The sequence below is a fragment of the Otolemur garnettii genome, unplaced genomic scaffold, assembly GCF_000181295.1.
Source record: "Otolemur garnettii isolate 467f Iridium unplaced genomic scaffold, OtoGar3 scaffold00196, whole genome shotgun sequence".
NCBI lineage: Eukaryota > Metazoa > Chordata > Mammalia > Primates > Galagidae > Otolemur > Otolemur garnettii.
The window spans coordinates 408943-421691 of NW_003852591.1; the positions used below are offsets into that span (position 1 = coordinate 408943).

A 12749-nucleotide genomic window follows, 5' to 3' on the forward strand; every position below is an offset into this window, starting at 1 on the left:
GGCATATCAGGGGGCCTCAGAAGAACCCTCAGTGCTGCCCCGCCAGCTCTCTGAGTGATGGCTTTACCCTAATGAGGCCTCCAAATACTATTATTTTCTTTATGTGTCTTAACAGGAAAAAAGCCTAGTAGACAGTTGCAGGCCTTGACTTGTCTAGACAAAGGAGCTAGATTTTAGTCAGAGGCTAATGGCAACAATGTTGGACACTGCAGGAAGCCTTCCCTGACACCCCCAGATGTTATTCAGCCCTGTCTGGATTGCCACATATTGTAGTTGTATGTTTACCAGCCTATAGGCTCCTGAGGAGCAGAAATAATAGCTTTTAATCTTTGCATCCTCAGGACCCAGCCCGGGCTCTGGAACACAGTAGGAACTCAAAGATATGTGAGTTGGTGGAGAGGCACGGGAATGAGTGCCTGGTCAGACGGTCCTGCAAATGGTTTGCATAAACCTCAAATGCTGTCTCAAGAACTGCACTGTTCCACCTCCCCACGACAAACCTTAACGCAACTCATCTAGACAATGGGCTTGCCAGGTAGCTGCTACCATGTGACCTCGGAGAACCCTCAGTACTGCTAACCAGATTCCGGGGTTAGAGCTGTTTTCTGCTCTAGGCATTAATGCCCGTCCTCACCCTGGAAAACAAAAGCCACAGGTCCCACAGAACCCCTTTCTTCCATTCAGGCAAAGACAGCTGGTGTCTGAGCCCTCACTACTCCAAAAGACAGCAGAATGTTTAAAAAATCCCACGGTGTCCTGCTTGCGTCCTCACACCCCTTCCGAGTGCTCCCCATGTCCTGTGCAGATGCCTCTGGCCATCTAGGACCTACCCTTCTCAGCTTCCACGGGGGCAGTCCTGCTCTTACCTGGTTTGTTCCTTTGCTCACCACACTCTGTCCCATGTCAAGGGTTCTACAGCTAAGAGAAATGTGAGAACTGCTGATCAAGTCAGAAGAACGCCGCCTAAGAAAGATTTAGATAGACTGGGGTCACATGCCTACTTTATCACTCACCTGCTACGTGCCCTTGGGGAAGGAAGTTCTCCTCTCCAAATCTCAGTTTTCTCAAGCAGTCAAGACAGAGATACCTACCTCACAGAAGAGCTGCAAGGAATCACTAACACCAACAGCTATTTCTCATCCAGAAACTACCAGCTGTAGCTAGTAAACATGGGTGGTTTCTCCTCAGAAAGGACATGAAATGGGAATGTGTCTGAGGAGGTTTACAGAGTCTACAACAAGGGTCCTCAAACTTTTTAAACAGGGGGCCAGTTCACTGTCTCTCAGACCATTGGAGGGCCGGACGGCGGGCCCTGGGACGAGTCAGCTGCTAAGCAGGACAGGCAGCAGTGGCAAAAACACCCGGCGGGCTGGATAAATGTGACAAGGTGGGCTGCACACGGCTTGCAGGTGGTAGTTTGAGGATGCCTGGACTACAACACCAGGTGAGAGCCTTGCTAAGGGACACCAGCATTCAAAGAAGCAGCCTTCTGGGGGCTGACTAAAGCAGTCATCTTTCCTCTGCCAATGTCCCCCTTCATTTTTTACAATGGAAGGTGGGCAATATAAATGAAGACTTGGGGCTGGGGCTGGGGGCTCATGCCTGTAATCCTAGCACTCTGGGAGGCCAAGGCAGGTGGATTGCTTGAGGGCAGGAGTTGGAGACCAGAGTAAGCAAGAGTGAGACCCCATCTCTACTAAACATAGAAAAATTAGCTGTGGCGGGCACCGGTAGTCCCAGCTACTCGGGAGGCTGAGGCAAGAGGATTTCTCGAGCCCAGGAGTTTGAGGTTGCTGTGAGCTAAGATGACGCCACGGCACTTAAACCAGGGTGACAAAGTGACACTCTGTCTCAAAAAAACCCCCCCAAAACCACTTGGTATTCTTTTGGCAGGAATAGAGCTCAAGAAAGAAACTGGAGAAATGTAAGTTACATGGACCTGAGCCCCAAGCAGCAGTGGGCAGTAGAAGTTGTGTGACCTAACCTCAGGTTTAATCTACTTTGTCACCTGCCCAAGACACAGGTCAAGAGGTCCCTTTCAGATCATTTACAAGCAGCCAGGAAGAGCCAGCTCAGGAAAATCATCGCCGCTGAGTCTTCTCCCCCAAGAGAGAACCACCAGCTCCTACAGAGCTACTGTTCATTTCCTAAAAGCCCTCACTGCCTAAGCCAAGCCTCAGAGAATTCACTCACGGGTCAGAAACCAGCCACCTCCAGAGGTACAGTAATCCCCTCCACTGTTTTCTAGGGTCAGAGGGAGGGTGTTTTCTTTTTCTCCAAGTGAGGAAAGGCATGGCAGCAGACAGCAACCCTTCCTGACCAAAAACACAGCACCTCTGCACCTGCACTGGGCCAGAGTAGGCTCAGGCCCCAGGCTCTGAGAGGAGAGGCTTGGTCTCCCTGACTGGGATGGGCTGGGGCATCGGTGACACCACATTCCAAGAAGCGTGCTGACTGCTTAATAATCTTTGGATAATTGAACTAATATATTGAAAATACTTTGTAAATTGTAAAATGACATACAATTATTTTTTAATTGTTGCTAACTGGTCCCTCATTCAAAATAAGAATATTTTTATTGACACATGTATGTGTATATGATATATAATAATGCCTTAATGTATTCCTTGACATATTTATTACCATGGTAATATGCTCATGGTTTACTATATTTAAAAAGCAGCTTATAAAACAGAAGAATAATCCCATTTTAAAGGATAGGTAAGTGAGCCCATGAACAGGAACAAACACATCCAAAAAATCAATATAGGTTATATGGAGGTTTAGGGTGATTTTCTTTTCTTCTCTTTCCTTTTTTGTTTATCTATATTTTTTAATGCTTTTCTATAGGGAACATTTTCTACTGTTGTAATTTTAAAAATGTAAGATGATTAACAAAATGCTCATCTAACATAAAACAGGTAAGAAGTTCTTGGGGGGGATGATGCCCTTTGGCTATACCCACTGCACAAACAAGGGGAAAGATTTCAGCCACTACTCTTCTTAAGGGAGTCCCCAATCCAAGCAGACTAGGAACCTTACACAGTTGAGGGTCTGGGCCATTGTCATCTCATCCACATCACAGCATGTGGAACAGACCCTCAGAGACACACTGGAAAGACAGGGTGAAAGACAAACTCAGTGGGCCCTGGGCACCTGGCAAGGGCAGAGGGACAGAGGCCCAGGCCCTGGGTAAATTTCAGAGGGGAGAGGATGACGGGGCCTCAGACTCAGCTGGTAGCTAGCTCAGAGTAAGCATTCAACAAACACTTCTTGAATGAGTAAATGTATTCCAAAAGTCAATTTGGAAACCAGCTTTGAACCAAGTTCCTAGGCATGCTTTGGCCCTCCCTGGGCCACCCTGCTGGGCCCTAGGCATGCTGGGTTGATCATCTTGGAAGAGGAATAGGAGCGTATTGATGGTGACATGGCTGCAAACACAGACTTTTAAAACCTGAGACCCATACCCAGTTCTAACCACCACTTCCCACCTATCACTAGGTGATCTTAGGCACATGAGTTAAACCGTCTGAGCCTTACCTATCAAGTGGAAATAACAATACCTACCTTGGGGATTACAAATGAGATAAAAGATGTGCAGCATTCAGCACAGAGCCTGGCCCATCAGCAGCTGTAGGTGCGGCACTATTGCTGCCAGTGTACAGCACAGGGTACACATTTTCCTCTGGTAGAGATAAGCAGTAATTTGGGGCCACTTAGATGGGGAAATTTGAGGAGTGAGGGATTAAAGACCGATTTAATGGGTGATAGATTGTGTCTCGCAGAAAATTCTGCAGCACAGAAGCTAAGAATGCTGGAAGGGAGCTGGGCAAACTATGTTTTCAAACAACACTCACCAACCAAACTGCCTCAGGTGGCTTAAGTCCTGGAAACGATTTTAAACTTGAGACATGTCACGTGACAATACCCAAGCTACTTCACCGACAGTGCTGATTAGAGGGTTTATCACCAAGCTACTCTTTAGAAAGTAGAACAACTTCATCAGATTCCTCTCACCGGAGGCGCTTCAAGCCTGCTTTCAGGATCAGTGGGTGAAGGGCAAGAGCTAGAGGTTAGTCTTGAAAGCAGGATCCTTTGGGTAAAAATTGAAAGGTCCTGCCCTTCTTCCTTCCATGGAGGACCAAACCCTCCAAGGACCCTGTCCTCCCCTACCCAACCATTTCTGTCACCATGAGACCATGAGACCCTGAGACCCTGCATTCAGCAGTTGGGCTTTCCCTTCCCACTAGCAACGTCACACGGATGTTTGATGCAACTCTGTCCAAAACATCACCAGCAGAAACCCCTGGAGTACGTGGTAACAAACCTGGGCAATCGCAGGGTCACATTGGAGAAGAAACCGAGTGGGAATACTGGAAGTGGGAACAAGCCCACTCCTGAGAAGTCAGTTCTCCCATGGAGAAAGCTGAGAGCAAGTTAGCTGAGTGTGACAAGCAGCTGAGCGTCCCCCACATCCACTCTCCCCATCGTCCAAGGTGGAAGTTTTGGCTGGGCACACAGCTGTCCAGCTAGCACCTACATCATCTGGGTCATGTAGCGCCTCTGTGCCCACATAACCAAGGGCAGGCCTTGGGGTCTGCGCAGAGGAGTGCACAACCTCAGGTTTGTCTCCAAATTAAAAAGAAACTTCTTGCCACTGTGGACAAGCCCTCTTTCCCCCTTTTAAAGATGGTAAAACAGGAGTAACAGTCACTCAAAGGCCGTTCAGGCACGAACAATGCGCTACAGGAGCCTGAAAGAACCCAGTCCAGAATAATCTCCTGGGGCATAATCTCCTGGGGCACGGCTGCCCTGCTAGCCTGGACTGTCTGGACCACTCCCTGAAAGAGATATACACTTCTATCTTGTTTAAGCCTCCATATCTGTAGGTCTCTTTGGAATAGCAGCTTAGCTTAATTAACATATGGATTAGGGCGGTGCCTACGGCTCAAAAGAGTAGGGCGCTTGCCCCATATACCGGAGGTAGCAGGTTCAAACCCAGTCCTGGCCAAAAACTGCAAAAAATAAAAAGTAAAAAATAAATAAATAAATAACATATTGACTAATCTCATTAGCATGTGGTTAAGTAATAAAAATATTAAATTAAAGCCACTGTTTTTATAGATCAAGAATAGTTGACTATTAGCATATAGCTCAGCCTAATGGGATCAGGTCATATATGAGGTCGGACAAGTAAGTTTGCCAACTCATCCTAGAAAAAGTGCTACATCCCTCACTGCTGAGTATCGCTAGGGTCACCTTTATTCCCCTTGGGAAGCTGCGCACCGATGCCAGTGCCTAGTCCACCCTTCAAAGCAATTTTAGGGATCTTTTTCTGGAATGGCCACCAGAGCTGCTGTCGTATGAGGCCTGACAAGGAAGTTCCCAAACTTGTCCCAGAAAAAGTGCTAGGTACCTCATTGCTGAGTCACCTTCAAAGTCTTCCCCTCAGCCATCTAGTGACCGTAGTGATATTCAGCAATGAGGTATGAAGTACTTTTTCTAGAATGAGTCTACAAACTTAATTGTCAGACCTCATATATTAAGGAAAACAAAACTCATTTCTTCTCATCAGCTAATTTCACCCTGTAATTAATGTGCGGTAGAATATAATTCAATACACAGAAGCTACAAATCATCACTGAAAGAAGTTAAAAGAAGGCTGAAATAAATGGAAAGACGCTGCATATTCACAGACTGAAAAATTATGACTATTAAGATATCAACAGCCTGGAAAATATACTACAAATTTCACATAATTCACATCAAAATCCCAGTTGTCTATTTTGTAGAAATTAACAAAATCATTCTAAGATTCATAAGGAAATGCAACAGACTCTGAATGGCCAAAATAATCTTCAAAAAGAAGAACAAAATTGCAGAACTCATACTTCCTAATTTCAAGTCTAATCAAGAGAGGGCAGCATTGGCATAAGGACAGACATACAGATTAATAGAATAACAGAGAAATCTAGAAATAAACGTTTCTATTTCTGGTAAATTTACTTTTGACGATGGTGATAAGACAAACATCTTGGGGAAAAAAATTAATCTTTTCAATAAATGGTGCTGGGAAAACTGACAGCCACATAAAGAAAAATATAAAGTTGGACTCCTATGTCACACACCACAAACAAAAATTAAGTTAAAAGGGATCAGAGACCTAATGTAAGAGTTAAACTTATAAAACTCTTTAAGAAAAAATAGTTATAAATCTTCATGATCTTGGATTAGGCAACGGTTTCTTAGATGTGACCCCCCCCGCAAAATATCCACAATTTATGGTGCAAAGTACAGCATCAAAAATATGAAAAAACAATCTATGAAATGGAAAAAAATTTTTCAAATCATGTATCTGATAAAAGACTCGCATCTAAAACATAAAGAATTCTTATAACTCAACAATAAAAATTGAAAGTTTTTACCCCATTTTTAAATTAGCAAAGAATCTGAGTAGTCATTTCTCTGGAGAAGACACACAAATGGCCAATGAGCACATGAAAGATGCTTAGCATCACTGGTCGCTTAGCAAAGTACAAATGAAAACCACAATCCGATACCACTTCACACCCACTACAATGGCTACAATAAAATAATTTTTTTTTTTTAAACAGACAATAAAAGTGTTGAAAGGATGAGGGCGGTGCCTGTGGCTCAAAGGGGTAGGGCACTGACCCCATATGCCAGAGGGGTCAAACCAGCTCCGGCCAAAACTGCAAAAAAAAAAAGTGCTGAAAGGATGTAGGGAAATTGAAACCCTCATACATTGCTAATGGGAATATAAAATGGGACAGCCATCATGAAGAGGTTTGGTGGTTCCTCAAAAAGTTCAATGTAGAATTACCATGTGACTCAGCAACTCCACTCCCGGGTATAGACCCAAGGGAGGTGAAAATACGTCTTTACACAAGTGCTTGTACATAAATGTTCACAGCAGCATTATTCATAATGGCCAAAAAGTGAAAACAGCCCACATATCCATCAATGGATGAATGAATACACAAATATGGTCTATTCACACAATGGAATATTATGAAGTCGTAGAAAGAATGAAGCTTTGATAGAAGCTACAACATGGGCTTGGTGCCTGTAGCTCAGCAGTTAGGGCACCAGCCACATATACTGGGGCTGGCAGGTTCGAACCTGGCCCAGGCCTGCCAAACAACAACGACAACTACAACAACAACAAAAAATAGCCAGACGTTGTGGCGAGAGCCTGTAGTCTCAGCTACTATGAAGGCTGAGGCAAGAGAATCCCTTAAGCCCAAGAGTTTGTGGCTGCTGTGAGCTGTGACGCCATGAGACTCTTCCAAGGGCATAGTGAGACTGTCTCAAAAAGAAAAAAGAAGCTACAACATGCATGAAAACATTATGCTAAACAAAAGAAGCCAGTCGCGAAAGACCACATATCATACAATTCCATATATGTAAAATGTCCAGAATAGGAAAATCCATAGAGACAGAAAATAAATAATTGCTTGTGAGGGAGTACGGAGAGGAGGGAGACAAGAATGAGTATAAATAGGTATGGGGTTTCTTTTTTGGATAAGAGAGCTATCCTGGAAATAGTGATTATAGTAGAATAAGTGGGGGCCCTAAAAATAGGTCTGTGCCCTAATACTTAGAATCCTTATTGGGAACAGAATTTCCCCTAGGGCCTGTGGAGGTTAAGGACCTACTGATACTAATTTCAGACCTCTGGGCTTCAGAACAATGAAAGGATAGATTTCTGTTGTTTTAAGCCATTAGGTTTGTAGTGATTTGTTACAAGGCTAGAAAACTAACAACAACAGGGGTCAATGCACAACTTTGTAAATATTACTAAAAACCATTGACATATGACGTGTAAAGGGTAAACTTTATAGTATGTGAATAATATCTTGATAAAGTTATTTTTTAAGTACACACACACACACACGCATACACACAGCTCACTTTATAACACATCAAGAAACAGTAACTTCACAGACTGATGCACAGTGACAGCTGACAGCCCTTTCTTTTGTATACCAGGGTATGTTACTCCTGGCCCACAGCCATGAGGAAGCACAGAAGCTCATCCTCCTTCTATGGGGACAAGACATTTTAGATCCACGTTCCTGTGACCTCTGGGGCTGACATTTACTAGGAGGATGGTTGGTCACTTCTAGTCTGTGGCTCTGCCGCTCTTGGGGCATGCTTAGGACTCATCTCCTATTTCTAGATCAACATCTAACAGAGCCTTGACTAAAAGACCAACTAGATAATGGGGAAGGACAATTCTAGGCTACCAAGAGAAAAAGAGACAGGAAAAAGAAAACCCATTAGCTCAGGAGCTTATGGTGAGGACACCAGGTTAATCTTCTTCCCAAGTCCAGCATAGCAGCACTAAAGCCTAACACTGGTGCTGAGTGAGCCAGGCTGACCCTGGGGAAAGTGCCCTTACCACCCAGCAGGCCAGAGAGGGGAGCACAGGTTGCCCCTAGAATCTGCTGGCCTCTCCTACGGCTCAGTCACAGACACAAAAGGTAGAGAGGTACTGAGGTAGGACCTGCCACAGTATTATACGGATTTTTTTTGGTTGCTGAAACTATTCCCTGTTAATATGGAAATTAGCAAAGATGGCTTTGAGGGGATCACTCAGACCTACTTGGGGTGTCTGGGAACCTCAGCTCTCCAAGTCCTGAAAAAAATGTGCAGCTGAGACAGACCTGGGGGACGCCTCCCTGCCCCTCCAGACCTTACCTCCACACGTCGCTGCCTTTGGAAAACAGAGAGGCCCGAATGACCTCGGGTGCCATCCAAGCGTAGGTCCCTGCCGCACTCATCTTGGTGGTTCGGTGCCATTCCCGAGCCAGGCCAAAATCAGTGATCTTCAGAATCTTGTTGCTCAGGTCTCCATTCTCCACCTTCTGGAGGATCAGTACTGGGAGAGGAAAGGAATACAGAAGAAACCAGAGTCTGCATTAATCACCAGGAAACCACTGACTACAGAACCCTCCTGCCATCTTCCTGGCCTCTCCCGTGGGGTCCAGTATCCAGCTGCCATAGATTGACGGTAGCAGACACCATTTCTTAAATACCTAAAATGCATCCATTTTGGTGCCACGTATTTAAAGATAGTGTCTGGACAGTTGGCATGAAACTATCCAGGTTACTTTACCTAAACTCTTAAGAAAGCACGTCTTTTGGGCACTGAGATTTCCTCTTAATCTGGAAACTCACCTCACCTGTGAGGACAGGCAGACAACTTGGAGAGGTCAGAGGGCACACACATGTTCACACCTACGATGCTCTCTGTGAATGTGCCCCAAGCAGCAGCAGCAAGTGTACTGAAGTAGTCACCCTTTGGTCCTTGTCTCCCAAGTTCTAATGCCTGAGCATTCAGCATGGGAACCGTCATGGCTCCTGCTGGGCAATAGCCAACGCCGTCACCTCACCCATGTGACAGTCCCAGAGATAAATATGCCCTTGTGGGAACCAATCTTGCAGAAAAGAGCAAAATCACTAGTCAACTCACGTGCTCTAAGCTAAGCCAAGGAACTCTGCGTGAGTGGATAGCTGGGAGCTCCTTGGATGTGTGAAAGCCATGCCTCCATTCTCGCAAGTGGGTGGTTCCAAAGTCCGGTGCAAAGGTGGCCTCCTATGGGCCAGACACTGAGTCACTTGGAACCCAGAGCTTGAACTCAGAAATTCAGGGAAGAAAGAAAGAAAGCTTCCCTCCCCATCCCTGCCATTGGGGTCAGACTGGGGAGTGTAGACAAAGGAATCTACTCAAGACAGAATGATAACTAGAAAAAAATACAGATGCGCAGCTAACAGTGAAAAGATGTAGATTAGTTCTCAGGCTGTGCGCGCCCAGGGCTTCCCACTAGGCCTTGCCCCTGCTCAGCTGGCTCTCCACTGACCCCCACTGGGGGCCTCCAACGAAGGCTTTATCTTTATTTTTTTTGAGGAATTTGCATTAAAAGATTCTCTTGGGAGCTCAAACTCTTCCAGCACACAAAGAAAGGAATCCACATGATGGTGGTATTTGGGGTACCAAGAGGGTCTTCCTTCTGTGGGGCTGGACATTTAATGGCTGGGGCCTTAGGCAGGTCCCTCAAGTCACACAGCTATACTCTATTTTTGCCTGCCCCCCACAAATGTCCACTGGATTATTCCGCATTAAAAGGACATGAGCCAAAGAACTCTATGTCCTATGTATTTCCAGAAAATAAGCAGTAAAGAGGGATTATTACCAGCATAAGAGCTGGAAGCACAAAAGAAACCAGGGCCAGGCACTTCCTGTGTCTAATGGACGGTGCCACCGCCCTCCACACCCTCTCCCCTACTCCACCTCCTTCCTGAACAGGCAAGACCTCTGAATGCCTGGGCAGATTAAAGAAAAAAACAAAAAAACCTTCCTCTATCTCATTTATTAAGAGAAACCTTTCCAGACTCTCCTACGCCACTCTGCCCGTTCTCTGGTAGAGCCAACAAACAGGCATTCACATTGCTGGGCAAGGGACACTAAGGAAACCCACCATTCTCTAGAGAGAGGAGCCCATAGCTGCTGACTGTTTCTCTGAGAGGCACATCATAGAAGACTCAGAGTGAGGCCTTCCCCTTACATATACAGTGGGGCTCAGTCCCATGACTCAAACCTTCAGCAGCTAGGATATGGTGCCATGGAGAGGAGCCATGGAAATTATAAAGTTTCATAATATGAGTCTGCCAGATGGCTTAGAAGGATGACAGAATGAAGAGGAGGGCTAAGAATCAGGCCAGGGATGTCTGAATGTGAATGCCTTTAGACGGCACGGGTACAGCCCACCTCCACCTAATCCCCACTCCTCCCTGCTGCCTAACACCCAGTGGGCCTCAAACATTTACCCAAGCAAGGCATGCCCCCCCAAAATCCCCAGCTAGGAGTCCTCCCCTCATCAAAGAGGAGAGGAGAGGTTGTAATCAGACACCACCTAGTAATCTTGGCAGGTAGACCCAACCTGTGATCCACAATAACAGTCTTCTGAAATACTGCTGTCTACCAAGCATCTATTACTACTAATAATTAAAGCACCAAAGTTGGTGAACACTTTACTTTTTTTTTTCTTTTTAAATCTGGCAAGGTCTCATTATGTTGTCCAGGCTGATCTAGAACTTGTGGGCTCAAGCATCTTCTGCCTCAGCCTTCTGAGTAGCTGGGATTGCTGGTGTGTGCCACCGTGCCCAGCTCTTTACTTTTCTGGGTGGTGATGGTGGACAGACTTTTTTTTATTGAAATGAAATCTATATACTATAAAATTAACTGTTTTGCAGTGAACAATTCAGTGGTCTCTAGTACATTTGCAGTGTTTTACAACCACCACCTATATCTAGTTCCAAAATATTTCAGCACCCAAAAAGGAAACCTTGTACCCATTAAGCAATTTTCCCCATTCTTCCTCCTCCCAACCCCTAGCAACCAACAATTTGCTTTGTCTTGTGGATTTACCTATTCTGAATATTTCATACAAATGGAACGTGTGACACATCTGGCTTATTTCACTTAACATAATGTTTTCAAGGCTCATCCACATTACAGCTTATATCAGTACTTCATTTCTTCATGGATGCATAATATTTCATTGTATGTAAATACTACAGTGTGTTTACCCATGTGTCCATTGATAGACATTTGGGTTGCTTTTACTTTCTGGCTACTGTGAAGAACGCTGCTATGAACATGTGTGGACCTGTTTTCAACTGGGGGGGGATACATACCTAGGAAGATTTGTTGGGTCACATGGTAATTCTATGTTTAACTTTTTGAGGAGCTTCAAACTCTTACCCACAGCAGTTGAACCATTTCACATTTCTACCAGCAGAATAAGAGGGTTCCAATTTCTCTGCATCCTAACATTTTTTTCCTTTATTATTATTATTATTATTATTCCCACCCTAATGCATGTGAAGTGGCATCTCACTGGGGTTTGGGTTTGTATTTCCCTAACGAGTAATGATGCTGAACATCTTCTCATGTACTTGCTGACTATGTATGTATCTTCTCTGGAGTAATGTCTATTTAATTCTTTAAATACCCATTTTTTAAGTGGGTAAGTTATCTTTTTACTGTTGAGTTGTGCTTATCAGATACATGATTTGCAAATATTTTGCCCATTCCCTAGGCTGTCTGTTCACTTAGCTGATATTCTCCTTAGATGAATCAAAGTGTTTGATTTAGACGATGTCCACAGTATCTGTTTTTCCTTTTATTGCTCATGCTTTCGGTAGAACATCTAAGAATCCATTGTCAAATCCAAAGTGATGAAGATTTACTTCTACACTTTCTTCCAAGAATTGTATAATTTCAGCTCTTTCATTTAGGTTATCGATCCAGTTTTAACTCTTGTAGATCATATGAGATAGGGGTCCAACGTGATTCTTTTGCATGTGGCTAAGTAGTTGTCCAAGCACCAACTCCTGAGGAAGAAGGCTTTCAAACACAGGTAGAGTGCGGCTCTCTATCCACCTGCCTTCCTGAGTGAGAGAGAAAGGTTGTACCTCCAGCAGCTTACATGCTTGTACCAATGCAGTGGGCCTGCTGTGATCTTCTACCACTGATGGACAGCTGCGGCAATAAATTACTGCACTTTCTTTCCCATCTTGAAATTTTTTTTTTGCAATTTTTTGGCCAGGGCTGGGTTTGAACCTGCCATCTTCAGCATATAGGGCCGGCACCCTACCCCTTTGAGCCACAGGCACTGCCCAACCATTTTGAAAATTTTTAAATGTTTTATCAAAATCTG

General features: G+C 44.7%; 1 protein-coding gene across 1 annotated transcript in view; it reads right to left on the reverse strand.

The window, feature by feature from the left end:
* The window catches only part of MAP3K9 (mitogen-activated protein kinase kinase kinase 9), a 76857-nt gene that overhangs the window by 19898 nt on the left and 44210 nt on the right, over nucleotides 1-12749 (reverse strand). The window contains exon 3 of the mRNA XM_023507658.1: nucleotides 8725-8905. Coding sequence (XP_023363426.1) covers nucleotides 8725-8905 — 181 coding nt within the window. The remainder of the gene's footprint in view (nucleotides 1-8724; nucleotides 8906-12749) is intronic.